The 27844-nt window shown below is 32.5% G+C and overlaps 2 protein-coding genes across 2 annotated transcripts in view; one reads left to right on the top strand and one right to left on the bottom strand.

Moving 5' to 3' along the window:
- The first annotated feature begins 13219 nt into the window (after positions 1-13219).
- On the top strand, positions 13220-17129 carry LOC131844573 (uncharacterized protein K02A2.6-like). The gene is made up of 2 exons (XM_059193487.1): positions 13220-16118; positions 16177-17129. Exons 1-2 carry the CDS (start codon positions 13220-13222, stop codon positions 17127-17129), a joined length of 3852 nt encoding a protein of 1283 aa, XP_059049470.1.
- A 425-nt stretch (positions 17130-17554) lies between these two features.
- The window catches only part of LOC131844406 (organic cation transporter protein-like), a 30874-nt gene continuing 20584 nt past the window's right edge, over positions 17555-27844 (bottom strand). The window contains exons 5-12 of the mRNA XM_059193292.1: positions 26078-26206; positions 25388-25580; positions 23960-24065; positions 22195-22427; positions 21300-21379; positions 20248-20423; positions 18751-18905; positions 17555-18157 (exon numbers count right to left, since the gene is read on the bottom strand). Coding sequence (XP_059049275.1) covers positions 18097-18157; positions 18751-18905; positions 20248-20423; positions 21300-21379; positions 22195-22427; positions 23960-24065; positions 25388-25580; positions 26078-26206 — 1133 coding nt within the window. The 3' untranslated portion in view covers positions 17555-18096. The remainder of the gene's footprint in view (positions 18158-18750; positions 18906-20247; positions 20424-21299; positions 21380-22194; positions 22428-23959; positions 24066-25387; positions 25581-26077; positions 26207-27844) is intronic.

The following is a 27844-nucleotide window of genomic DNA, read 5'->3' as shown; positions in this document are numbered from 1 at the left end:
TTTCTTCAAAGATTACATCTCTGGAGTTCATTACTGTCAGAGTGTTTTCTATCCAAATGCGATACCCTTCGTCCTCATTGTAACCTATAAGAATACCTTTTTTCGCTTTCTTGTCAAGCTTTTTGCGTGACGCCTTTGGTACATGTGCATAACAATGACTTCCAATAATTCGTAAATGTTTAATCCTTGGCTTTTTCCCATGCCATAACTCGTAGGGAGTTTTCTCCAAATGAGTAGGACCAGTACGGTTAAGTACATAAACAACAGTACTTGTTATTTCAGCCCATAAGTTTTCATGTAGTTCCCTTGTAGTAGTATGCATTATAGCTCTGACAGCCTCAATAACTGTTCTATTATCACGTTCAGTTGCATTCTGTTGTGGTGTGTGAGGCATAGTACATCTATGCGTAATGCCTTCCTTTTGTAGAATCCGTTTCACATCATCATTTACGAATTCACCTCCATTGTCAGTGAAGAATTCTTTAATAATGTGCCCTGTAGCTTTTACTTGAGCTATAAATTGTATCAGCTTCTCTTGGACTTCACTTTTCTTTCTAATTAAAAATAGATAGCGATATTTTGAGAAGTCATCCTTTAGTAATAGGAAGTAACGATATTTGGCATAGGAGAGTATAAATGGTCCACAGACATCACCATAAATGCGTTCGCCTGGCTTTGATGCTCCTTCTCGCGTTCCAAATTTCAAACGATGAGTTTTTCCATAGATGCATCCTTCACATAGGGTTCTGTGAGTAGGACGTACAATTTTTATGCCCAGTTCTCGTTCAACAATTTTTCTTACATGATCTTTGCTCTGATGTACAAACCTTTCATGGTAGAGCTGTAGCATATCTGTTGTATCAACTGCATTAATATTTACTTCGATTGGATTCAATGGTTTGTTTCGCAATCTTAGTTTATAGAGACCTCCATATTTTTCTCTTTCACCGAGTAGGACAGGTTCTCCATCTAAAATCAATTGGCAGTTGTTTGTTTTTGATATGAATGTGCTATCGTTCAACCAATCTTGAGCAGCTAAGACAGAAAAAAGATTTTTTGAAATTTCTGGAACAAGCCAAACATCATTTAAAGTTATCAGTTGCTTTCTACCATAAATATCTGCTTCCACTATTATGGATCCTTTACCAGTAGCAGCAATAGCATGTCCATTGGCAGTTGTTACTATATGTGACTTGTTTTGAAATCGTTCAAAATTTTCAAATACATCTGACCTGTTTGTGACATGGCTAGTTGCACCATTGTCGACATACCATTGATGTTTATCAATGTTTCCCGTGTAGTTTACTTCAACACTCATTAGCATCATGTTAGCTTTGCATTTATTATTGTAGGAAGTATTACCTTGTTTTGACGTTGATGGTTTTTCTAATGTTAATGGACATCCATCAGCAATCCATTTGCGACAATCTTTAACAAAATGATTGTTCAGACCACAATAACTACATTTCTTTGACTTGTCTTTGACAGTTACCTTTTTATGAAATTTAGACTTGCATTTACCTCCGGTAAGCGCGAGTGCTTCTTCCATTTCAGCTCGGGACCCTTGAGATTGTAATGCTCGTTCGTAAGAACATAGATCAACAGTTAATTTCTCTATACTACGATCCTTTTTTGCTAACAGCTTCCAACTTGAGATAAACTGGAAATATTCATCCGGACAGCTTTCTAAAGCTTTACCCATAAGAAAGATTTCTGGTAGTTCTTTGACTCCTTCTTTCTCCATTTCAAGGGAGAGATCTCGCCATACATTCCTTAGTTTGGATAAATACGTGCCAATATTATCAGCAGGTTCCTTTACAAATTTAAAGAATGTCATAATTAAATCAAATGCTCGATCTTCTATATCTCCTTCGTAAATGCGGTGCAACTCTAGCCAAGCCTCTCTTGCTGTTTCAAAACGCATTACCTTCATGATATTCTCTTGTGTCAAATTAGTCGTTATAATAAGAAATGCTGTACTATCTTCTTTGGCATATTTTTCAAGCTCAGCAGTCGTAGCTCTATCCTTTTCTACGAAGTCTTTCTCAACAACGTGTAGGAGACCATGACCTTTTAGAGCTAGTCTTATTTGAAATTTCCATGTAACCCAGTTGTGTTCGTTTAGTGGTAAGACTTGAAACTTTGTATTTCCTTCCATGGTCATAACTATAGTTTAATCTTTTATCCACGTATACGAAAATAATCTGGTGTTAATAACTCTTAAAAAAAAATTGCAATCGACCGTTACGTGCGATTTTGCAATTATACACGATACTCTGCTACCATTTTAAGATAAATATAGTCCGTAAATAAAGAGTTTAGGAAAGATCATTTAAATATGCAAACAGATATAATCGTATTTTATTATTGAGTGACATTAAACATCATAGGTACATTTCTTTTTTATATTAACAAATTTAAATGGCCAGTAAGGTACCATAACTTCACGTATCTATTCTAGATGGTATAAACTAATATTTTTAACCTGCAGTCAAAAGGGAAATAAAAGTGGGAGGTTCTCAATAAAACTTCGTAGTAAAATTGGAGGGAGATTGACGTTTTTTTTTTGAAATCAATAAATTTGGAATTTTCAGTTGGTTTAATTGTAAAACATTGTGAAACAATCAATATAAAGACGACTTAAATTTCTTATAATATTTCATTTAAAAATGACGATTTAATTTGAAATCGTAACGGAATCTTAAAATTACCTAACTTTTATAACTACCATACCTCAATATTACTCGATTTTTCTGTCATTTTTTATATATATATTTTACACGTTAGCACACTATCGCTTTCAAGGGCAGACTGCAGACTATATAGACCAAATGTCATAATTATCTAACACCGATTAGGAAGGTAGATAGTCGATTTGGATTGTACTATAGTATATAGCAACAATGATATTGCAAATAAATTCGATTATATAATAAGTTTGATCGCTTTGTCTCAGTGTCGAGCACATATTATTGAGAGCGTCGTGGTCTACCATTTTGTACATTAATGTTTGATGATCAAAGCGTGCGAGTCTAAAGTAGACTAACATAACAAAAAGTAACAACGGGTCCTCCCTACAAGTCGGATTGGCCTTCGAGGATTTGAAACTACGACGGTCTTCTCCGAGGTTCGAATCCCTACAGGAAATCCTTAACACCATTGCGTTTAAATCTAGCTAAATTTGTCACTATAGACTAACTGATTTCATCTTTATACTATCTCATCATCAACTCTTCCTCTTTTCCCTCCGATCAATCCTCTACTCAATTTTAATTGAGGATCAAAGTTCGAACCACCAGAGGTGCATTCACACTAAAGTCATATAACCTTTAGCTGCTCCATAAATATTTCCGAGGGTTTAGAGTGCCTTCTGTACTCATCCTTATTTTCGTCTAATGATACACTGCACTCCTCATGCTGTGTACTTTTTAATGCATAATAATTGAATGGAGCTCTCGTGTGCGCTACCAATATACACTGGCGAAGCACCAGCGTAGGATAATATGAATCGAGCGAAGAGGGAACTATTTATTAAAACTTTAGAACTAACTTTGATGTGGGTGTCATTCAGAGTATACTACCCTTCTTCTAAGATCGCGCCGTTTTTGTGCGCAGACAAAATTAATTTGATAAATGATCTCTCTCAGTCGGTAATTATTTATATTTTGTTTAGATTTTTTTACATTTGTAATAATTAGGTTAGATATAATGGGGTTGACATGTTTGGTAATTTAAACCTCAAAAAACAATACGCGCGCAGTCGTAAAAGTACTTTACTGTATTTTTTTATATGTATAATTTAAACGTAAAGTTAGCTGGATAGCTATTTATCATGAGTTAAAAATATTCGCACGAACGACTGCAAACTTTCAGTGGGCTAACAGCAAAATTAACATGTTGAAACAAAAGTGTTAAATTTATTAGTGCGGCTGGAAAAATAGTAGTAATTACATATCAGTTGTATGGAATGGCAACATGACACCTGCCATGTTGTCATTCTTGAGGACTAAGTAAGTGTCTACTCATCCTGTGGTAGTTTACTAAATGCTTCATACCAAAACACAGCTTCCAAATAAGTTGTTTGTCCACAGAAATATGTGATGTGAGATGAGACAGTTAATCACCCACGCTTATGGTGACTTAAGGACTATGATTAACTTTTGCTACTCGCCTTTACGACTCGTCTGGCTTGGTAAATGCTTCATACCAAAACACAGCTTCCAAACAAGATGTTTGTTTACAGAAATATATGAAGTAAGATGAGACAGCTGATCACCCACGTTTTTGATGACTTGAGGACTTTCAACAAACTTTACTACTCTCCTTTACGCCTCGCTCGGCTCGCTAAATGCTTCATACCAATACAGGGTGTTTGGTCACAGAAATATGTGAGGCGAGATGAGACAGCTGATCACCCACGCTTTTCATGACTTGAGGACTTTGTCCAAACTCTACTATTCGCCTTTTTTAACTAAATTACTGGAAAAATATAAAGAACAGAAATAAACAAATAAAATGCACAGTAAACACGAATTATTATAGATTATGTCATAAACCGTTAATGCAATAATGTCAGTTGTTATTGCATTAACGACGTTATCATATAGATTTATTACCTACTTGTCCTTCAAATTTTTGATCATATTAACATGTAGCAGTGCCCGATACTTATAAGCGTGGTATTCAAAATAATAATAAGTTTAGGAATAACGAATTTTTTTTTAAACATATAAGTTCATTTGAAAAGAATAACAGATCAGTTTCTTGTCAGTTCTTCTTGGCTCGAAAACACTTCAATCTGACGGTAGTTATGACGGGATTCTGTAGTAGATTCACATGAATGAAGACATTTAATTCTGAACTTATTGGATCGAAATAAAAATATAAAAAATAATTAATAAAATACTAACTAAGAATAAGGAAAACTCAAGACAATTGACACATCGCTATTAGTCTTAAAATTAAGCATAGCTTGTATTATAATTTAATTTTTGTAAATTTAGTACCGCTTCCGTATTTTGAAGTCAGTTGAATAACCGATTTTAATATACAAAATTATGGTTAACTCAAAAAATCCTGGTCAGATCATAATCTATTTTATATAAAACCACATGAGATACAACAACTCATAAAAAATCACATTAAATAAAAAAAGAATCATCAGAATCGGTCCACATATAAAATTTCTGGTTAACACACATATAAAAAAAAAATTCTCATGTTTTTAATGTCGACTGAAAACGGCACTGATATGTACGTAATAAAGACCCACTAGAGTTGGCTGACAAGTGTTTTTTTTTATTAAAAGTATATTTGCATTCTGTATGTACCTACATTATCACATTAAACAGGATATAAGCAGTCTCCATTGGACATTGACAGTCATAAAACAATATCCAACATAAACCCGTGTAAATCAAGTTAGTGTCGCTTGCTAGTTGAACTCTTATCTACCATGATAATAATCTGTTATCAACTCATATCAAACATATATTACGAATCAATACACCTGTATTTATAAGGTTACGATATTAAACATTTTAGAATAAATACCTAAATATCAATAGCAAAAATATTGACGCATAATAATTATTGTTATGCAATAAGTTGTAATAATTACAAGTTCATACACTTTCAGGACTACCATCCCAGATAACGTAGAGTCAACTGCCGATATCGTTAGATTAAGCATTTAACCCCACAATTCGCTATTGTACAGATAATGGCCCGCGATCCAACGACAGATCAATGTGACAAATTTCCTTCCATTTGGAAACTTTTCACAGTGGGCTGAGGAGCAGGACTCTCGTAAACATATTTTTTATACCTACCCACCGCTACCTATCGCCGTCTGTCAGACAAACTGTTTTATTCACCTGAGAGACACTAGTATTTTTTTTTCGGCTGGACGGATTCAAATTCATTAACTAATTAGGAAGCGTGGTAGGTGTAGTAAATTAGTGTCACGAGGCTCTCCAAATATGAACTGTAGAAATAATAGGCATTTTATTTTTAAACATTTGCGTTTAGTCCTAAACATTATTTACATAGTTAAATGGGTTTTAACACGAATAATTTTATGGTATTTAATTTACCTCTCTAGACGTTTGGACTCGGTTGCACTGCCGTGGTCATGAGCTGACTTTAGGTCAGCTTATTTACCATAAAATTATTTGTGTTAAAACCCCTTTAATTGTTTTAATAATAATAGGTATTATTGGGGTAAGGGGATTGTTAGCAATGTGGACAAATAACCTCATTGTTAGCAACGTACCACGTCAGATTGAGCTCAAAGCGCCCCTGGAAACCATCATGATAAATTTCTGGTGAATTTTCCACGATGGTTAATTGACCTGCCATTATCCTTATTATTGGGAAGTTTCAGAAATGATATGTCGATGCAACAGTACTTTTATTTTATTCATTTTTCAAATTACACTGCATATAAATTGCGTCGCTGTACATTCACGTCTGGTCGTCTCAGTCGCCTCGAACAAAGAGAGAGCAAACCGCTCCCTCCTTGTTCCCGGCCTCTTTATTTCTATTCCTATTGGTGGCGGCATAATCGTGACGCCACCAACATCACGTGACTCGCTAAGGTTTTAAATTTGAAATGTAAGTCAACTGAGTTTTTTTTATGTATTGAAGCTAACATTATTTTGTCATTTTCCACTAGTGCCAACAGACGTCACTAGTGACCCTCAGATAAAAAAAACGACGCGTAAAATTAAACATTTTATTTACTATATTAACAATAATTGTACTTGCAACTTTGTATTACAAAAATATTATTTTAAATCACACTTCATACACACGTTCTCTTTTCAATGATAAGCTGCATCTGTTAAATGTTGCAACAACAAACTATAGAAATATGTACATTACTGCTAACTTGTAATGGCTAATGCAGATCATGATACAATAATAACTTAAATACAAACGTAATTATTCTAATGTTTATAGAAATATATTTAGGTAACAAGATGTTAACTCATAGGTCATATTATGCGTGTTATTTAGCCAAGATTTTCCCCTAATCTGTCTTAATTCTTAGCTGGCAGAGGAAAATTTTTAAACTGCGGTAGTAGCATTTTTCAAATTATTTTTTTCAGTTTCTACATCTTCCGAATGAAACAAATCAGTAAATACTAAGCAGATTTTATCGCAACCTTATTTATTGATGAAGGGTACGTGATAGCACCATCGAAAACTCTATGTATCTCAAACCGGTGGACTTAAAAGAAATTCAAACTATTATAAAAAAACTAAAAAATAAGCGTAGCTATGGCTACGATGAGTTTCCACCTGTCTTAATTAAAAAATGTGCTGAAGAATTGACGCCTATTTTAACCTTACTTATTAACCAGTCATTTACAGAAGGTATAGTCCCAGACCCTCTGAAAATCTCCCTAATCAAACCAATTTATAAAAAAGGTGAAAAATTAGATATAAATAATTATCGTCCCATTTCTTTGTTACCAACGTTTTCAAAAATATTTGAAACTGCAATGTGTGACCGTCTATATTCATTTTGCGAAAAATACAATATCTTCAGCGAGCATCAGTATGGTTTTAGGAAAAATCGGTCAACTTCATTAGCAGTCTTCAAGTATATTAACGAAATAATTAATATCATAAACAACAAAGAATATGCCGTAGGCATTTTGCTCGATATAAGTAAGGCTTATGACTGCGTCCAATACAAAACGTTATTGAAAAAATTATACAACATAGGAGTAAGAGGTCCCGTTTATAAATGGTTTACTTCATATCTCACAAATCGATCCCAATATGTACAAATAGACCATGTAAATAATCAAACTGGAAAAATAAAAACAATAAGATCTCAACATTCAAAATTAATAAATTCAATACCTCAAGGAAGCGTCCTCGGATGTATATTGTTTTTAATATTCATAAATGATTTGCCTGAAGTGATAGACAGCCCCTGCACATTGTTTGCAGATGACGTTTCTGTTGTTGTTTCCTGTAAAAATAACCTAAACCTACAAAGTACACTGGATGGTAGTATGTTAAAAATAGTGAGCTGGTTACACTCACACAACTTAAAAGTAAATTTTAATAAAACTAAATTAATGGTTTTCAGTCCATTCCAAAAGAACCCGCTGCAAATTAACTACTCTTTCAATAATATTAAAATAGATTGCGTAGAGAAATATTTACTATTGGGTGTTAATGTAGATTCGAATATTAATTGGAAAGCGCATGTGCAGAGTGTGGCTACCAAGCTGTCTAGATTCACTTATGCACTACACCAACTAAAGATATCTTCTGATACCAAGAGAGCTATGTGCGCCTATTATGCATATGCCCACTCTTTGCTCCAGTACGGCATATTGATGTGGGGTAATAGTACAAACGTGATTGATCTTTTTAAATTGCAAAAACGATGTCTCAGAATAATTGCTAACATAGATAACAGGGAAACTTGCAAACCATACTTTATTAAATATAAAATTTTAACTTTACCGTCAATGTACATATTAGAAGCGTGTCATTTTGTTAAATGTAATATGCACCTATTTCCACAATATACCCGCCCTCAGGCATTGCGACCGCAATGTAGATTAGCAAGACCATTCTCGAAGCTACAGTTATTCCATTCTGGCCCTTACGCAATGTCAATAAAAATTTACAATAAAATACCAATTAACTTAAAAGGTGAGGATGATTCTAAAAAGTTTAAAATAGCTCTAAAAAAATATTTAATCGCAAAGAGTTATTATGCGCTACAGGAATTTTTCAAGGAAAAAGGTTAGTTGTGTTTGTGCCTGTTTGTTTTAATGTAGTGATGATTTTTTGTTTTTTTGTTTTTTTTTATTTTTTTTATACTAATCAACGATACATATATATAATGTAAAAATTTAATTATGTAGTTTATATAAGATTTATTAATGTGATTGCTGTGCCCTTTCAGGGTTCATGTTTGATTCTATACTTTTAGTAAATTAAGACCAATTTTGTTACAACATGTAATAGCAATAAATAAATGAATGAATGAATGAATGAAATAATAATTAAAACGTAGAAGGACTCCTATATTATGTAGAACTAATATAAAAAAATGTATGTATGTATGTATGTACGTAAAATTGAGTTCGTCAGGAGGACAGTTTTAACAGGACGGCCAATTGCAAGGTTCTACACAATTTAATTCTAATAGGATATGTCGATATTAGATTACTGTCGCGTATATTTTAGTCGTAGTGTTTTATGCGCTCGCTAAAATGAATATCACTAAGCAAATAATCACTACGTTTATTACGAATACCTTAGAAGAAACGGAAGTTATACTGAAAAAATTTAATTGACACACGAGGCGGAATTTCAGCCTGAGCCGATGACGAAGGCGTAATAGAGCTATGTTGAATAATCAAATATGTTAAACAACGTGTATTTAATACACTCGTTAAATACACGTTTTTCAACATATTTGATTTTAAATAATCTCAACCATAAATCTGTGATGCTCACTGTCACATTCCCGCAGTTTTACTTTTTTTTATCAGCGCGCTGCTTACTGGCTAGCGCCGCGCGGTCGTCGATTTGAATTTTGATAAAAAAAATAGCAAATAGTGCGGTTATAAAATATAACTTCACTATTTGCTTTTATAACGCACGCGTGTTTTTTAAACTGCTTTATATATCGAAAACCAGAAAATTAAACAAAATTTAGCAAGTGAGCAAGTGTTGAAAAATATTATCTATTAATTAACGGCGCTTAGAATCTTGAATTAATTTAATTCAATTAAGTTGATAGGTGAGAAAAATGTTGTTACTTAAGCGATTAGGCGTGTAGGCTTAGTAATAGATAACGTAATAATACTCAAACATAAATAAGTCTTTAGTATATCCCAAGATACCGATCATACGATTAAATTTAAAAAATGATATTCTTAACAATATAAATATTTATCACAGTTTAAATTTATTCAGTTTATACACAATGCAATATCTGACTATTGACAAAACTAAGTAGGTAGGTTGAAAAATGTAACTATTTTTTTTTTATTTATTATTCAAACCTAGAAATAATATTAAAATTATTTAAAGTTTTTAAGTAGAACACATACCACCTTCTTACATTAGATCTGAATTTTAGTATTACGTTAAGAATTATTAATCTGTTGCTAAGTGCACAGACTATTTATTATGTTTTCTCTTTGACTCAGATATTAACTGGAGCTCAAAAAAGAATAATTCATACAGTGAAGAAATTAAAAAGTTATACTTTCAAGTTTAACTCTTAATACAAAGTTATTACATGGAATTATAACTATCATTATTAAAAAAATAGATGAATATTTAACATATATTAGTGGTACAACATACCATTAACATCAATACTAAGCGATATGAATTTTCAGTGAAAATATAATAAAGAAATCCACTTTTGATATGTATAGTGAGGGTACGTAGGATGTAGATACCTAAGCCACAGAGTAAACAAAGTCATCCAGTGTAATCTGTGTCACCTACTATTTTGACATTTAAAACCACAGAATAATATAACTAGTAACTACTTGTGTGTTCTGTATCTAAAATTATTGAGCACTATTTCCGTTAGACCGATTATATTAATTTATTGTAAAATATTTTTTTTATTACTATACAAGCCATCGAATTATATTTTTATTACTAAAAAAATATATGCTAGATATATTTAAAATAACGACCTTATATTAAATAGCACCTTTGATCTACTGCGCTATGCAATACAATATGATTATACTGTGTAAATAACAAGCTAGTTTTGAATATTTCTGTTATATATATATATGTAACCTAAAGTAATCACTTTTAAGCGTGGATTTGTTTTATATTTGTCTTATTATATGTCGCCTTTAGACGTACGCTCTCGCACTGGAATCGACTTTCAAGGAGTAAAGAATATATATGTAAATATAGAGAATGAGAAAGACCGCGAACTGGACTTTTCAATAACTAAAATTATTTATTACATTAGTTTGATGTTTTTATGAATATTATTTTAATAATATGCATATTCAGTTATTAAATCAGAGACAAATCTTCATACTTTTTATTTCTTACGCAAGTACAAAGATAAGTATTGGAATTTAGGCTTTGGAATTTAGAAAATCTAGACGATATTTTATTATTACACGTAATATCTATATCTACTATTATGGAAGCTGAAGATTTTGTGTTTTGCTTGTGAGGTTAACGTTAAAATGAAATACAGATTCAATTAAAAATATATTTTTTAGCATTGTAAAGCTCATGTATCGATGGCTATAGGCTATATAACATCATACTGCGGAACGACGCAAGGAAGCAGCAATAAAAATCTCTTTATCTCTCTCGTATTTCGCGCGGGTCGCCTAGCATTTTAATAAATATCTAGTAACACGTATGTGCAATCTTCAGATTTTGCCAAGCAGAAGAGGAAACGCCACCACACATCCTATGTGGTTGTAGCCCATTCATGCATAAACGAAATATCTCTTTTGGAAAGTATATACTATATCCGGAGGAGATAAAAACCATCGCTCCTAAGAATATCCTTCAATTCTTAGACGAGTCTAGGTAGCGAACTTTGAAAAAGGGTGAGCACAATAGATGTATTTAGAAATGTATCAATAAAAAAAACGTATGTTTTAAGTACAAAACTATAATTTTATAAGTATATATTTAAAGTTCATTTCGATATGTTTTTATCACACACACGCACAATTATACAATACACAAGATAGCGGACTTTGTCATTGACCTAGTATTGAAAAAATACACCGCAGTTATGGCAATGCAAGAATTTTAACACTATCTATTTCATTACGTAACTGGAATAAAATGGAATAGCACATAATCTAAAAAACCACGTGATGGCAAGTAGTAATCTTCTACTATAAAGTATTCTTTGTAAAGAGTATGTCATGTCAAAAATTGACCTAATATGGAAAAATTACACCGCAATTATTGCGATGCAAGAATTTTAACATTATCCATTTTATTACGTAACTGGAATAAAGTACAATGCCATATGATCTAAAAAACCATGTGACGGCAAGTGGTAAATTTCGACTATACAGCATTCGTTGTGAAGGACTGTGCCGTGCGAGGACTCGAACCCGAGACCAGTGGGCTAATTATGTAACTTCGTTCGCAACGATTTTCGTATGTAACGTAGTGAAAATGACGTCATCTGTCAATAATGCGATCATATTGACGCCATTTGACGCTGTCAACTAGCATTGCAACGTAAACGCAACTTTACATATCGATAAAAATTATTTCTATCGAAAGTCGATTTAGTAACCTCGTTGCAACGTCACGTAATCGCTATTTTGCCGAAATGACAGCGTGGAATTGAAACGGTTTTTACATTATGAGAAACAATTTAGAAGGTGTTTCTTTTGGTTACAATCTTTAAAATATCAGCATTAGCAGCATTATTTATCTTGTTTTGGTAATTTTCAGTATTACATATATTTTTATTATATTAAATATTACGTAGAAAGTCGTGAAAAGGTTTTAAATTTATTAAAATGGGAAAATTGTCACGACTCACAACATGACATCAGTGTTGCCAATTCGATATTTTATTTTCGTCCCAAATCACATAGAATGTTGTATTAACTAGAGTAAATGTTTAATATAAAATTAGGTACCTAGGTATCTATAGCAGAAAAGAAAATTTAATTTGTAGGTTAGATTAATATTAATAATGATTATAAATAGTTTGTATAAAATATGCTTTTATATTCAAAATTATTAACCTTATTTTTTCATTAGAATAGAATAGACTTTCTTTATTTTATTTTATTAAATGTCTATTAATAAAATTAAAATAAAAGAACAAGTGAACGCTGCAGTATATTTTGTAATTTTTGAACGCAATAAAAATTGTTTCAAATCAACCAACTAGTGTAACAACCCAATAAATTAAAATGTATCCCTCTAAAGGTATAAGCTATCTGTTGTATATAGAAACTTCTTAGTGAATGACTTGTAATTAGTACTAAAGAATAATAAACAGATTCTGTCAACATCTCAAACTGATATTTTATTTATCCAATATTTTATATTAAAAACCTTTAATATAACATGGCGCAGTCGGTAAATTAATAAAGATTTAGATTCAGCGCGGTTATTTGGATTTATTACTGTAATGGCTGACGAAAATAATAGTTATGGAAATGTATTACGGACACCTTCCGAATTAATATGGAATGTCAATATGGAAGATAGTTGGAAAATTTTTCAACAGAAATTAGAAATATTTCTGTTGGCATCGGGGAATGACAGTAAATCTGGTAAGATAAAAACAGCTATTCTTCTAAGTCTTATAGGTGATAGAGGTCTAAGATTATATAACACATTTGTATATGATGCATCAAAAAATGAAAATAAAGATGATTTTGAACTAATATTATCTAAGTTTGAAGAACACTTTACTCCTCAAAAAAATATCACATATGAGAGATACAAATTTTTCTCTAGAAATCAGAAGCCAGATGAAACATATGAAGATTATATTGCGTGTTTACGTGATTTGAGTATGACCTGTGAATTTGGCGCGTTAGCCGAAAGTCTTATAAAGGATCGTTTGGTATGTGGAATATCAGACATTACAGTAAAGGATAGATTATTACGAACTAGGGATTTATCATTGATAAAAGCTGAAGAAATTTGTCGGGCATCACAGGAAACGAAAATGCAGATTCAACAACTTTGTGCTAACACAGCAGATTGTAATGGTGGTGAATCCAGTGGAATACTAAAATTAAATCGAAACATACGTGATAAAGTTGACATTGACAGAAAATATGAATCTTCTCGATATCAGATAAAAAATAGTAATTTGAAAGTTAAAACTTTTTTATGTAAACGATGTGGATATGAACATATACCTCAACAATGTCCAGCATTCAACAAAAGATGTTTGAAATGTCAGAGATATAATCATTTTGCTAGACAGTGTCAAGTAAAAACTGTTGAAGTTGATGAATCCGAACATGAAATTGAAACTATTCGTTTGGGCGCAGTTTTCATACATTCACTCAATGGTAACAAAGACTGGGTAATAACAGTTGGAGCATATAATCAAGGTAATTTAAAAGAATTGAAGCTAAAAGTGGACACTGGTGCACAAGCAAATGTACTAAGGGCAGATAATTTACCTGAATTAGGTGGTGACATACATAATTTACTAATTACTAATTCCAAGTTGACGACTTATACGGGAACTCCGATCAACTGTTTAGGTAAGACTGTTCTGGACTGTAAATATAATGGTAATGTTCATAAATTAGAGTTCTTTATAGTAGATTGTGAACGTGCGTGCAATATTATTGGATTGCAATCTTCTGCACAATTGAAAATAATAAATCCTGAATACAGTATGGGTCAGGTATCATGTGAGCAAGTTGTTATGACAGATTATAAAGAATTGTTTGTCGGTTTGGGATGTATGAAAGAAGAGTATGACATTAAATTGAAAGAAAATGTGAGTCCTGTAGTTCATGCAAGTAGACGTGTACCCCTAGCTATACAACCTCGTCTTAAGAAGAAGTTAGAGGAGTTAGAGCGAATAGGTGTTATTTCTAAAGTTCAAAATCCTACTGAATGGGTTAACTCTTTAGTAATTGTGTATAAACCTAATGGCGATTTGAGACTATGTATAGATCCTAAAGATTTAAATGAAGCTATTCAAAGGCAACATTTTGAACTCCCGACTTTTGATGAAATATCTAGCAAATTATCTGGAGCTAATATTTTTAGTACGCTTGACATTAAAAATGGATTTTGGAATATTAAATTAACACAAGCCAGTTCAGATCTTTGTTGTTTTAATACGCCATTTGGCAGATATAAATTTCTTAGAATGCCCTTTGGTATTTGTAGTGCTCCAGAAATTTATCAACATCGTATGCGTCAGATGCTAGAAGGATTAGAAGGGGTTGAGGTATATATTGATGACATATTAATTTGGGGTAAAGATGAAAGTGAGCATGAAAAAAGACTAAGGAAAGTATTTGAAAGATTACAAGAAGGTAATGTAAAGTTAAATAAAGAAAAATGTAAAATAGGTGTATCAGAATTGAAATATTTAGGTCATATAATAAGTCAAGAAGGAATACAACTAGGAAAAGATAGAATTCAATCAATTTTAGACATGAAAAGTCCTAAAAATCGTAAAGAGTTGGAACGATTTCTAGGAGTAGTTAACTATATTTCCAAATTTGTGCCTAATTTTGCAATAGAAAATGCTCCTCTTAGAAATCTTCTTAAAAAAGATGTTGAGTTTGATTGGAATGAAAGTCATGAGGAAAGTTTTAATAGAATAAAGAGTTTATTAGTAAAAAAGCCAGTGCTACAATTTTTCAATGAAAAGTTACCTATTCTTTTGTCCGTTGATTCTTCAAAATATGGATTAGGTGCTGTTTTACTACAGAATAATCTTCCAGTAGCGTATGCCTCAAAAGCGTTAAATGAGTGCCAAAATAATTATGCTCAAATTGAGAAGGAGCTTTTGGCTATTTTATTTGGTTGTGAGAAGTTTAATCAATTTATCTATGGTCGAAAAATTACGATTGAAACTGACCACTCTCCTTTAGTTTCACTAGTTAAAAAACCATTGAATACTGCTTCTCCTAGAATACAGAGAATGTTAATTAAACTTCAAAAATATCAATTTGATTTGGTTTACAAAAGAGGTAGAGAATTATATTTGGCTGATACATTATCTAGATCGTTTAATGAAAAGTGTAACTCTGAAATTGATTTAGAAACTGAGGAAATTGAGGCTAAAATTGATATTTTACTTTGTGTAGTTAATATTTCTGATAGACAATTAGGTAATATTCGTGAATTAACTGCACAAGATAATGAATTAAAAACTGTAAAAGGATTTATTAAAAATGGTTGGCCTTGTCATAGAGCCCAAGTACCTGATATTGTTAAATCATACTGGAATGTGCGAAATGAGTTAATAATTAAATCTGGTATTATTTTAAAGAATACATGTTTAGTAATTCCTCATAAATTAAGACATGAAATGCTATCTAGAATACATTATCCACATTTAGGTATAACGAAGTCATTGTTACGTGCTCAAGAAGTCATGTATTGGCCTGGTATGCATTCTCAAATTGTTGACATGATTTCTTCTTGTGAAACATGTAAACTTTATAGTAATAACAATAAAAAAAGAGCCTTTAGTTTCTCATAGTGTGCCAGATAGCCCCTGGCAAAAGGTAGCAGTTGACATATTTGAGCTTGGTGGAAACAGTTATTTATTAGCTGTCGATTATTATTCAAAGTATCCTGAACTATGTTATTTGGAATCAACTACAAGTACTTCGGTTATTATTAATCTTAAACGAATATTTAGTAGGAATGGAATACCGGAGACATTAATAAGTGATGGAGGTCCACAGTTTTCTTCAACACAATTTAAAGAGTTTTCTATAAAATGGGAATTTGATCATATTTTTAGTAGTCCTGAGCATGCACAATCTAATGGGATGGTAGAGCGCACGATTCAGTCCGTTAAACGTTTATTATGTAAATCTTTACATGAGAATAAGGATCCATTCTTAGCAATGTTGGAATTTAGAAACACTCCTATAGCTCATAATATTCCATCGCCAGCAGAAAATTTATTTAATAGAAAACTTAGAGGAATATTACCAAGTAATTCTGAACGATTCAAACCTAAAGTTAGTATTAAACCAAAATTGATAGAAAGAACGATGATGAGTGAGAGAAATTATAACAGAAATAAGGTGAATTTAAAAATGTTGCAACCTGGGGATGTTGTGTTGTTTAAAGTTAGGAATGAATGGAGAAAGGGTGTAATTAAGAGTCAGAGAAATGCTAGATCGTATTTTATAGAATCTGATAATAGAGTATTTTTGAGGAATAGGTTTTTTATAAAGATATTACCTTCTGTACCATACTATATCCCGGATGAGGAAGATAATAAAGTTACTGTAACTACTACAACGGGAAAAGAAATAATTGTTAATAGTGACACTGCTACTGATAGTGCGTCTCAATCTGCTAGAGTACAAACACATTCTGATTTCCCATATATTACTCGTTCTGGTCGAATAATACATCGTCCTCAAAGATATGATTATTAGTTAAGATAAGGAAGTTATTTTTTATTAATTTCATTTATGTAAAGAGAAGGATGTTGTATATAGAAACTTCTTAGTGAATGACTTGTAATTAGTACTAAAGAATAATAAACAGATTCTGTCAACATCTCAAACTGATATTTTATTTATCCAATATTTTATATTAAAAACCTTTAATATAACACTATCTAATGTACTGACTTTTTAAATTGGTCGGATTAAAAATATTCCGCTGCAACTTCATAGTAGTGTTTTATCGATAGAAATGATTTATGTTGCGGTCATTCGACCTTACTTGATCGCATTTTTTAAATTGAAATGATTTCATATTGCATCACAACTTCAACAGAAACAATTTCATATCGTGTTACATAATTAGCCCACAGAAGCAACAGCGGAAGTAGAGCGGTGTGTTAAACCATTATAAAAGTTTCGAATCGAAACAGTTTCGAAACTGTTATATAGTTAGTTATAACTGTTATTTAGTTAATAGTTTCCGATAGTTACTTAAATCCTATCTAAAAAAAATACATAATGTCCTTTTTTTATTTTCAACTCAGTGTACGCCGTATTACTTACAAATTTATTTTTTATATTAATAGCATCATTTCGTACCAACATACAAATTATTTTTACTAAAACAATATACACATAAGTAATGAGCCAGCCTATTATAAGGATTACTAACTAAAACTTAGCTTAATTATAATAATGTTAAATCTATTCAAATATAACGAATTGACAACCCTGAGCGGAAGTATATGAATACTTATATAAAATAAAATCTATTAAATTATCCTAACGTCCAGTAATCAATGCATTTACTGTAAAGCAACATCAACTAAGTACATAGATCATTGAAGTTCTCTTTTGCAATGTAGGTAGTATACTTGGTAGGTGTACGGTATTTAATAATTGGTACCTAACATTAGGTAGCTTACTAGGTAGCCTGGTCTTGAGTACACGAGCGCTACGTGATACGAGACTTCTCCTTATCGCTCCAGTCTTCAACGTCCACCTCTTCGGGTTTCCTGGAAATAAACATTATTTTAAAGCTGATAATGTAAAGTTACACAAGATTGCAATAATGGTATACGCTGACAGAACACCATTCCATAATTATCCAGATGAGGAACAATATCGACGACCTCGGTGGTCTAGCGGTTTAGCATGCGGATTTATTTCGGATGGTCGCAGGTTCGATTACTCGGACGCTACCAGTATAAGCACTTGTTTTTATGAGTATGATTGTTTGTATCGGTCTGTGTATTTTCTATGTATTTATCAATGTATCATTACATAGTATAAAACAAAGTCGCTGTCGCTGTCTGTCCTGCCCTACGTATGCTTAAATCTTTAAAACTATGCAACGGATTTTGAAGCGGTTTTTAATAGATAGAGTGATTCAAGAGGAAGATTCCGGACACCCGGGCGAAGCCGGGACGAGTAATTTATGTGTGAAAAAGTATAATAAATATTAATTCTCACAAACACTAATATTTATAATACTACTATTTTTTTTATGTAAAACAAAAATAGTAATTCAATCTATAAATTTTCATTTTTCATACTTTCTACTAAATGACAAAATGAATCAGTCTAATACAAAGACAAAGTTTCTCACCCGCACAATGAATGCTCCCTGACCAGCCTCTCGCCGTCAGCGATCGACTGCGGCATGGGCCGGCCCTTCGTCTCAGGCAAGAGGACGCCGAAGGTGCCAGCTACCATAGCTATCAAACCCAACAGCAACAGTGGTAAAGAGCTCCATAACCGCTCCTAAAAGAACCAGTATAGAACAAAGTTGTAATGTCAATGACTAATAATTATAATTACTTATAGAAATGTTAAAATTCATAAGACCTCGACGACCTCGGTGGTCTATCGTTCTAGCACACCGCTTTACGCCCGATGGTCACGGGTTCGATTCCTCACACGGCACAAACAATTGTATTCATGAGTATGATTGTTTGTATCGGTCTGGGTGTATTCTATGTATAATATGTATGTATTTACAAAAGAGAATATCTATGTATATGTATCAGTTGTCTAGTACCCATAACACAAGCTTTAGCTAGCTTAACTTGGATCTAGATGGCGCTGTGTGAATTGCCTGAGATTGTTGTTATTATATATATAAAAAGGAATGCTTAATATATGTATGTATACTAGCCGATTCCAGTGACTTCGTCTGCTTTTTTGAGATGAAAGATAACCTATGTACGGCTTCACGATGGTTCTTGCTAAATTTTATTAAGACCATCATCATCATCATCATCCTTAATAAATATAATACCTATAAATATATTATTATACTGGGACTGTAAAGCTCGCTTAGTATGACGTAAATAAATAAATAAATTTTTCATTATGGTACTCTATTTTTTTTGGATGATAGTGGATAAAGGGTATGATATCTTTATTCAGGTAGGTCTATTATAGACTCTTAAGATATGTCAAATCTACTGTCAGTACATAGTCATATATCATAAAGCATACACTATTTAAAATATTTTACTGTTTGAAAGAAAAAATGTTGGTGTGTAGCTTAATACTGTAAATATAATAATGGAAAATATTAAATAATAATGAAATAAAAATATAATAAATAATAATGGAAACACTAGGATATGTACATAAATTTAAATAGATGTTTGTGTAAACGTCATGTTTCCGAAAGCTTTAAAACTAATATGTTAAAATAAAAACATACGATTAAACAAATCGATATCGCAGGTACACCACAACCATGCTAACCATGGCTAACATTATTTGATAATTTGACAATTACACCTATCAATTTAGTCTCTGGGATTAAAAACCAGACTATAAGAAGAACTGACAGGAAGCTCAACTTTAATACTCTTCAAATGACTTACTATATCATTACAAAAATACAGATTTTTTTAATTAAATTAGAGAAAATGTAGTTAACACTATGCTATGGTATTATTGTAAAAAGAAAATTATCAGTAGTCATAACCCCAACAGACTTGTCCTAATAAACAACACCTGTTCTCTAGTATGAGCGATGAGTCTATTACCTCCGACTATTATTACATCTGGGATATTTATTAAGAGTAATTGTCAAGGTATATCATTATTAATATATTTAACTCACAGAGTAAACTATGAACGGCGACACCACAGTGGCAATGTAACCGCTCACGTGTATGAGAGATGTTCCGGACGCCCGAACGCCAGTCGGCAGCAGCTCCGTCGACCACTGTATGGCGGCATTGTATGACATGTTGATGCAAAACCGCGCCATTATAGCCAGAGATACTTGAGGAATCCCTAAAAACAATCAACTTTGTAAAAACCGTACGCGTGAATTCCTTTAAAAGAAATGTAAAGTAACAATAAAATTATTTAAAAGAGCAACGCGCAAGTTTTGCTCGTTTTTCTTGTATTGAGACAGCTTTCCGAATCAGCGGTAGATTGAAAAAAAAAAGTGATCACTATTCAAAGGTGGTTCAATGTAAGTTTATTTGCATAAATTAATCTCTATTCTATTCTATTCCTCCACCTCACTCTCACATATTTCATCTGCCAAGCAGCTTGCTTTGTAATCTTTATTTCTGTTGAAGGCAGTTAAATTATAGAATAGACATAAAATCTCAGTCCTCCGGGATGGCGATATACGACGTGGTATCGTATGAGTACGGTGCGAGGAATCGAACCTGCGACTATCGGAAGTAAGGCGGTGTGCTTAACCGCTAAACTTACCGATTCTAATGAGAAGTAATCGGTACAATATCAATATAAATATGAAAGAAATAATATGCCTCTTGTATCTGTTTTAATAATAATATCTCAGAACAATTCACACAGCGCCTTGTCCCATGTTAAGCTAGCTAGAGCTTGTGTTATGGGTACTAGACAACTGATACAAATACATATATATTATACATATAAAATACCCAGAACGATACAAACAATCATACTCATGAATACAAGTACAAGACAAATGTTCTTACCATGCGAGAAATCGAACCCGCGACCATCGGAGTAAGGCGCTGTGCTAAACCGCTAGATCACCGAGGCCGCCGATAATCAAAATATACTACCCTACCCTAACAAATCTTACCTAGATGGTTAGACCATCAAGGTAAAATTGCTAGGGTATATGACTAACTTAGAATATATTTATGTATAGAATAGGTATTTTACCTTTAGGAACGAAGGCAGCTATTAATGACAGTATACCAGCGATGGCCATAGGCCCGCACGTTAGCATCCTGCGGCCCCATCTGTAAACCAAGACGTTTTTAAAATTTTTAGTACAGTTTTACAATAAGATGTTACAGATTTGATATTCAATATCAAATTAGTCAATTATAGCAACAATATTTTATGAATTTAGAAGAAATTTATCAGCTTAAACAGTTACTACTTAATGGATTGGATAACATACTAATGGTAGTGGAATTAAACAATATAATATACATCCATTAAGTAATGAAATAAACTTCCGACAAAGTATATATAGTTGTAATAATTTCAATCGGCCAAGGATACATGGTATGGACACCTTAAATTCGTGTACACATGTTTTTAAGTTTGGAAGTATCTAAACAAATGCTGACATTGGACTTCTGCACTCTACTAGAGGGTGCCCCCCGGCGCCCTGAAGTTAATACTGTGATTAACTTCGGGGCCAACAAGTAGATACTTACACCATTCATTACCAATTATAGATATGTATAATTGATGAATATATAAGTATATAGTAGCACATATGTGCAACTATATACTTATATTTTTTTTTATTATTTATATTCTTAATATTTCTTACATCAATTATATAATTGTGTTTTTACGGATGATGTAAGAAATATTAAGAATATAAATAATAAAAAAAAGGTTAACACACTCTTGGGGTGAGATACTAAAACCAATAAAACTAACTTTAAAAACTAAGCAAGGGAGTATTATAAGATATTAAGTATTTACATTATATAAACTTATCCTAAAGTAGAATCATACTTAGGGACTGGGTTTTTTTGGTTTGCGATTTTCAATAGCGGATAAGAATAATAATAAGCACTTGCGCGACAAAACTAACCTGTCAAGCACCAATGCTAGTAGAGTGACTGATGGTATCTCTGTAGCGGACGTCAATGTGAACGTGATAAAGAAATCCAGGCCCAAACCCTCAGACATTCGCACCAGCCCATCGAAGATTACCGCGCAAGCCATGTACACAATTATCATGAAGATCATGGCGTTGCGTAGTGGTGGACTCCTGAACACTGACGCTAGTGATTCGTTAGTCTGCCTCATTTGACGTGACGATACCTGAAAGAAGCAATTTTTATTCAATTATTTATTCTCTACTCTAATGATGTTGGCCGCAGATGGCCTTTAAGCCCAATTTACACTCAGCCCAAGTGGGAAAGCAGGAAGTGAGCAGCGCGAGAGTGTAAACACGATATTTCCCATGCCATTGGCGCTGCCACTCGCGCCGCCCGGCGCTCCCTTCATTGTCGGTTTTTCGTACGCGAGTCAAGGGACTGGCAGCGCGAGTGGCAGCGTGTGTTTACATTCATTCCTCTTGCTCAGTTGTCGCCCGGGAATATTTCCGGCAGCGCGAGTGGCAGGGGCAGCGGTTGAATGAAAACGTTACACCTTCACCGGACGACAGGGGGCGAGTGCAGATATGCACTCCAAACCCGCGGAAGGACTTATGGAGCGAGCAACTATAGGCAAACGCCTGACGGATGTGTAGTTTATTGAAATAAACTGAATATAATCACTTTTGCATATAACAATTTTCTAACATTTTAAATACAGATACAACCAAGATATATAATGTAGCTTTTTTTAAAAAATGTTTTGGGTACAATTTTAAAATCCTATAAATATTATAAAAGCGAAAGTTTGTGAGTATGAATGGATGTTTGTTACTGTTTCACGCAACAATGGATTTTGATGAAACTTTACAGTAATATATATATCAAAATAACATATATAGGCTATAAATTTCACGCGAGTGAAACCGCGGGCACAGCTAGTATTAAATAAACAAGGCAGCGATAGAAAACGATCAATCCTAAGTCCTAAAGCTACTAAGTTGAGACATTTCAGTGTTTTATATATTTTGTGGATTTCAATTACTTTAAGTTTTGTTATTTCATTCTGCATAAGCACTGTGTAAATATATTTTCATTCTTTCATTCAACTGTACGTAAATTTTGAGGTTGGATTGAATTAAAACAGATGGCGAGCAAATGACAACTATTTTACTACTGGAAAATTTATTTTGTACGTGTACTAACAAAAGAGACAGTGTAACGACCTGTTTTGTTTTCACACAAATTTAGCTCTATCTGTGTTTTTGGAGCCGATGTTTTAATTTAATTTCATAATGCTTTATTGCACCAATATTAAAAATAACAGTACATGAGTGAAAATACGTTAACAAACAAAAAATAGAAACCACAAAAACAATGTACACTTTACATAAGTGACAATAGATCAAAATTAAAGGTAAGGAATAGGTTTAAAAGTATATATATATTTAAAATATTATCTTATTAATATAATAATCGCGAAAGTTTGTAAGTATGAATGAATATTTATCACTCATTCACGCAAATACTACTTAACGGATTTTGATGAAACTTTACAGTAATATAGCTTAGACATCAGAATAACATATAGGCTATAAATTGCACGGGTAATAAATATATGTAAATTGTATGTAGTAACTAGTTATTACATACAATTTACATATATTTATTACAATTCATAATATTATATTTCAAATATACTAAGTGACACGGTACAACTTAATACAATTTCAATATTTTCCCGTCTTTTATACTTACAATAAATTCATCCAAGACATCCTGCGGTATTTTAGTGTCGTTAACCTTTTCAAATCTCTTTAATACTTCCACGGCTCTATTGATACGACCGCGAGATGAAAGCCATCTGTAAATAAAGCCATGTTGACAAATATGACAATATATTTACAGTTTAATAAAATTTATTACTAGTATTTAGATAACCTAATTGTACAACTAAGAACCTAAAATTAAAAATATATAATATGATGACTAAAATATATTATTAAAAGGGGTCCCTTTAGGCAACGTTCCGAAGATACTGGCAGCGTTCCCTCTTAATAGCTAGACTAATTCTTTGTCCAAGGTAGCTGCCAGCTCTTCGGTCTTCTGTGATGTCGACTAACCTTTTCGTTATTTCAGTTTATTTACAGTTTAAATAACACCTATGTACAGATTAAGTGCTAATAACATCGATAAAGAAACAGATCCGCAGCAGATGATAATCATAATTCGTGCTTGAATTATGATTATTATATAAAAAAAAGGTGAAGGTCAAAAGTTACACCATATTTTTTACTGCATAAAACATTAATAAGTACGATCATTAACAACAAAGTCTATACATATAAATAAAATTGGAGTGTCTGTTTGTAATATTGAAATAACCGTTTTTTACTACATGCATATGAATATAAATACGGTACATACACCAAAATAACACATTTTACAATTTTTGTCTATCTGTCTGTTTGTTCCGGCTAATCTCGAAATGGCTTGACCGATTTTGACGGGACTTTTATTGGCAGGTAGCTGATGTAATAAGGAGTAACTTAGGCTATTTTTATTTTATAAAATTAAAGTTAAATTCCACGCGGACGAAGTCGAACGGGAACAGCTAGTCTACAATATAATGTCACTTGTGTCTCTCTGGTAGTGTTTCGCAATCTTTTTTTATTGTTGCACCTACGATATCTAATTTTTTGCTTAATATGTTTATTGATAAATATGTGAGCAATCGTTGTTAAGGCTCTCCTATATACTGCAACTCTTTGCGGAATACTGCTCTAGTCAAAAGCAACGGATTTCATTATAATTTAGATATTTTTACTGAACGTTAACAAGAAGGTACCATATTGCAATGTATTGAACATTGCAATATTGTATTCATATTACGTTCATTGATGGCATCGGTGGTCTAGCGGTTAGAACACCGCCATACTTTTGATGGTTGCGGATTTGATTTCTCGCGCAGTACAAACATTTTATTCTTGAGTATATTGTTTGTTTTGGTCTGGGTATTTTCTACGTATATTCTGTAATTAGTTAAAAGTACCCACAACACAAACTATGCTTAGTTTTGGACTCGATTGAGCTGTGCGAATTATACTGATATTATAATGTGTATTTTTCGACTGAAGAAAACGCCTAGAAGAAATAAAATGTAAACCAATTATATTAATACATTACCTAGCACTTTCAGGAACTAAGAATGGAGCTGCCAACGCTACAAGCATGGGTAATGATGTCGCCAGCACGAGCTGTCTCCAATCACCTATCCACAGAGCGAGCCATGGCAGCACCAGGCAACCAGAACCGAAGAAAAGCGCAATTGACATATTCGCGACCCACGTACGGTGCTTAGGACCCACGTACTCTAAAACTGGAAAACATACAAGATTCTCTGTGTAAATAACTGCCTTTAAACCTAATCTTTTTCACACACGATTCGGCATTCACTCAAGTAAGAGTATATGTAAAGGCAGACACGAGTAATCTACATTCTTTTGCGCCTTTCAGTAAAAAATAGTGATCTCTGCAAAATTGGTGACATCTGAGCATGGGCAAAGAATTAATTACATACACTATTTAGTATATTGTATGTTATTACTTTTTTGTATGTAATTAGTCATTTTCTTGATAATTTATAAGTTTTAAATACGTCTACGCAAAACAAAATATGAATAATAACAAACCAAAATATTACCAGAAACTGCGTACATGAAATAGAATTTTTTATAAAATATTTTATTACATAATGTTGATTTTAATATATAATTCTATGTTAAATAATATATAATCAACATTTTCGAGTTTTTATATGAAATCGGATTTTAATTTACGCATAATGTTACTATTAAGAAATGAATAAACTCTTACCTAGAATGTACATCATCATAAAGCAGCTGTCGTACGCCATACCCACAAGAAACCTGCAGAATGCAAAGTCCAACAGTCCTGTAGTGAAAATACTGGCCAGTCCACCCACACATCCGATTAGGTTCGATCCTGGAATGGACACATAATTCTATTTATTTGAACTCTATTGAAATTTGAAAGTTATCGAAGTGGGGATTGTTACAAATGGTATTAGTTAGTCCATTGCTCTTTCTAAACTAGAATAGAAAATACTTTATTCAAACAAATTTAAGTACTTTTCAATTGTTATACTTATTTTTTTAATCTAAAACAAATCCGGAAAGTTGTCTGTCTCATCACAAGTAGGAAGAAGAAAAACTTGTGTGTTGCTTTTTGATATAATTGTCATTTCAGATTGTTGAATAATGATTCAAAGTAAAAAATAGAGAGTGGACTGTATTTATTAAAATATTCCATATTCCAAACACCCCAATGTATACGAAAGTAATATCGAACTCACGGATGTTTACTCAGGAACGTTTCTATGTATTGTATAAATTTTAATGCCCACGTACGTGGGCATTGAAATTAGTAGTAGTAAATTAGTAGATTTATTCAGAAAAATTATATTCTTGTTTAAAATAATAAATGCAGCGCGATCTCTCCTCGTAAAAGTTTTAAATTTTATTTAGTCTTTTTTATACATTTATTTGCTAACTTAGCATAACTTTTTTCTTGGTGGCCTGTATTTTAGAACGCCATTTAGCAAGCGTGCTTGTGAAATAACCTGCTTATACTAACTGTTCGTATAAGGACCAAGTATTTAAATTTTCTATTTTTAAACACGAAATTGATATTTTGAGATTTATATATGTATTAGAATATTGTATCTTAATATTTCTTTTACAAAGTCAGTTATAATATGTATGTAGTTCGTTCGTTATTTTACAAAATCAGTTCTCAATGTCGATCTATAAATAATAAAACTACTGTAATTGCCTTTATTATTTATTTGGTATTGATATTAACGTATTATATTGCAAACCTATAATTAATGTACATTACGTTTTTTATTACGATTTATTGTGTGCAAACAGAATCAAACCATTATGCTATAATTACATATCACAGACAAATATAAACTGGCATCAGGGTAATGTTCTTTTTCTTGTTAATCAAATCTAAATTTAAACAAAATGGACGCGTATTATTGTTGGCCAAATTCTCAACAGAATTAGAAATGGCTCGCCAGATTTGAACCTTCAAGGATATTATGAGAGTTCAAGATTTAACGAGGTAAATAATATTATTATAGATGGTCTCGATGGTCTAGCGGTATAGCACACCGTTTTACTATCATTAGTCGCGGGTTCAGTAGCTCGAACGGTACAAACATTTGTATAGTTAGATTGTTTGTAGACGGTCTCGGTAGTCTAGCGGTATAGCACAACATTTTACTGTCGATGGTCGCGGGTTCGAACGGTACAAATTTTTGTATAACTTCATTGTTTGTATCGGTCTGGGTGTTTTCTTTGTACATTATTTGTGTACTTACATAAAAATATGTATCTAAGTACTTATATCAGTTGTCTAGTACCCATAACACAAGCTCTATTTACCTTGGGACTAGATGGCGTTGTGTAAATTGTCCAGGGGTATTATTATGATGGTACATATTAAGTTTATATAGTACTAGCTGTACCCGCAGTTTCAGCCGCGTGAAACTTAGAGCCTATATGTCATTCTGATATATAAGCTATGTCGCATACAGCAAGCAGCAACAAAACG

This window comes from Achroia grisella, unplaced genomic scaffold (genome assembly GCF_030625045.1).
Source record: "Achroia grisella isolate CSIRO2021 unplaced genomic scaffold, CSIRO_AGI_Agris_v1 utg402, whole genome shotgun sequence".
NCBI classification, from domain to species: domain Eukaryota; kingdom Metazoa; phylum Arthropoda; class Insecta; order Lepidoptera; family Pyralidae; genus Achroia; species Achroia grisella.
This window is presented reverse-complemented; position numbering and strand designations above follow the sequence as displayed.

What these genes read in the sequence shown, in the direction of transcription:
- LOC131844573 (XM_059193487.1), top strand. Translation starts at nt 13,220, where the DNA reads ATGGAAGATAGTTGGAAAATTTTTCAACAGAAATTAGAAATATTTCTG. An exon ending in AGAAGTCATGTATTGGCCTG is followed by an intron (nt 16,119 to 16,176) that starts GTATGCATTCTC and finishes TAAACTTTATAG; the next exon opens with TAATAACAATAAAAAAAGAG.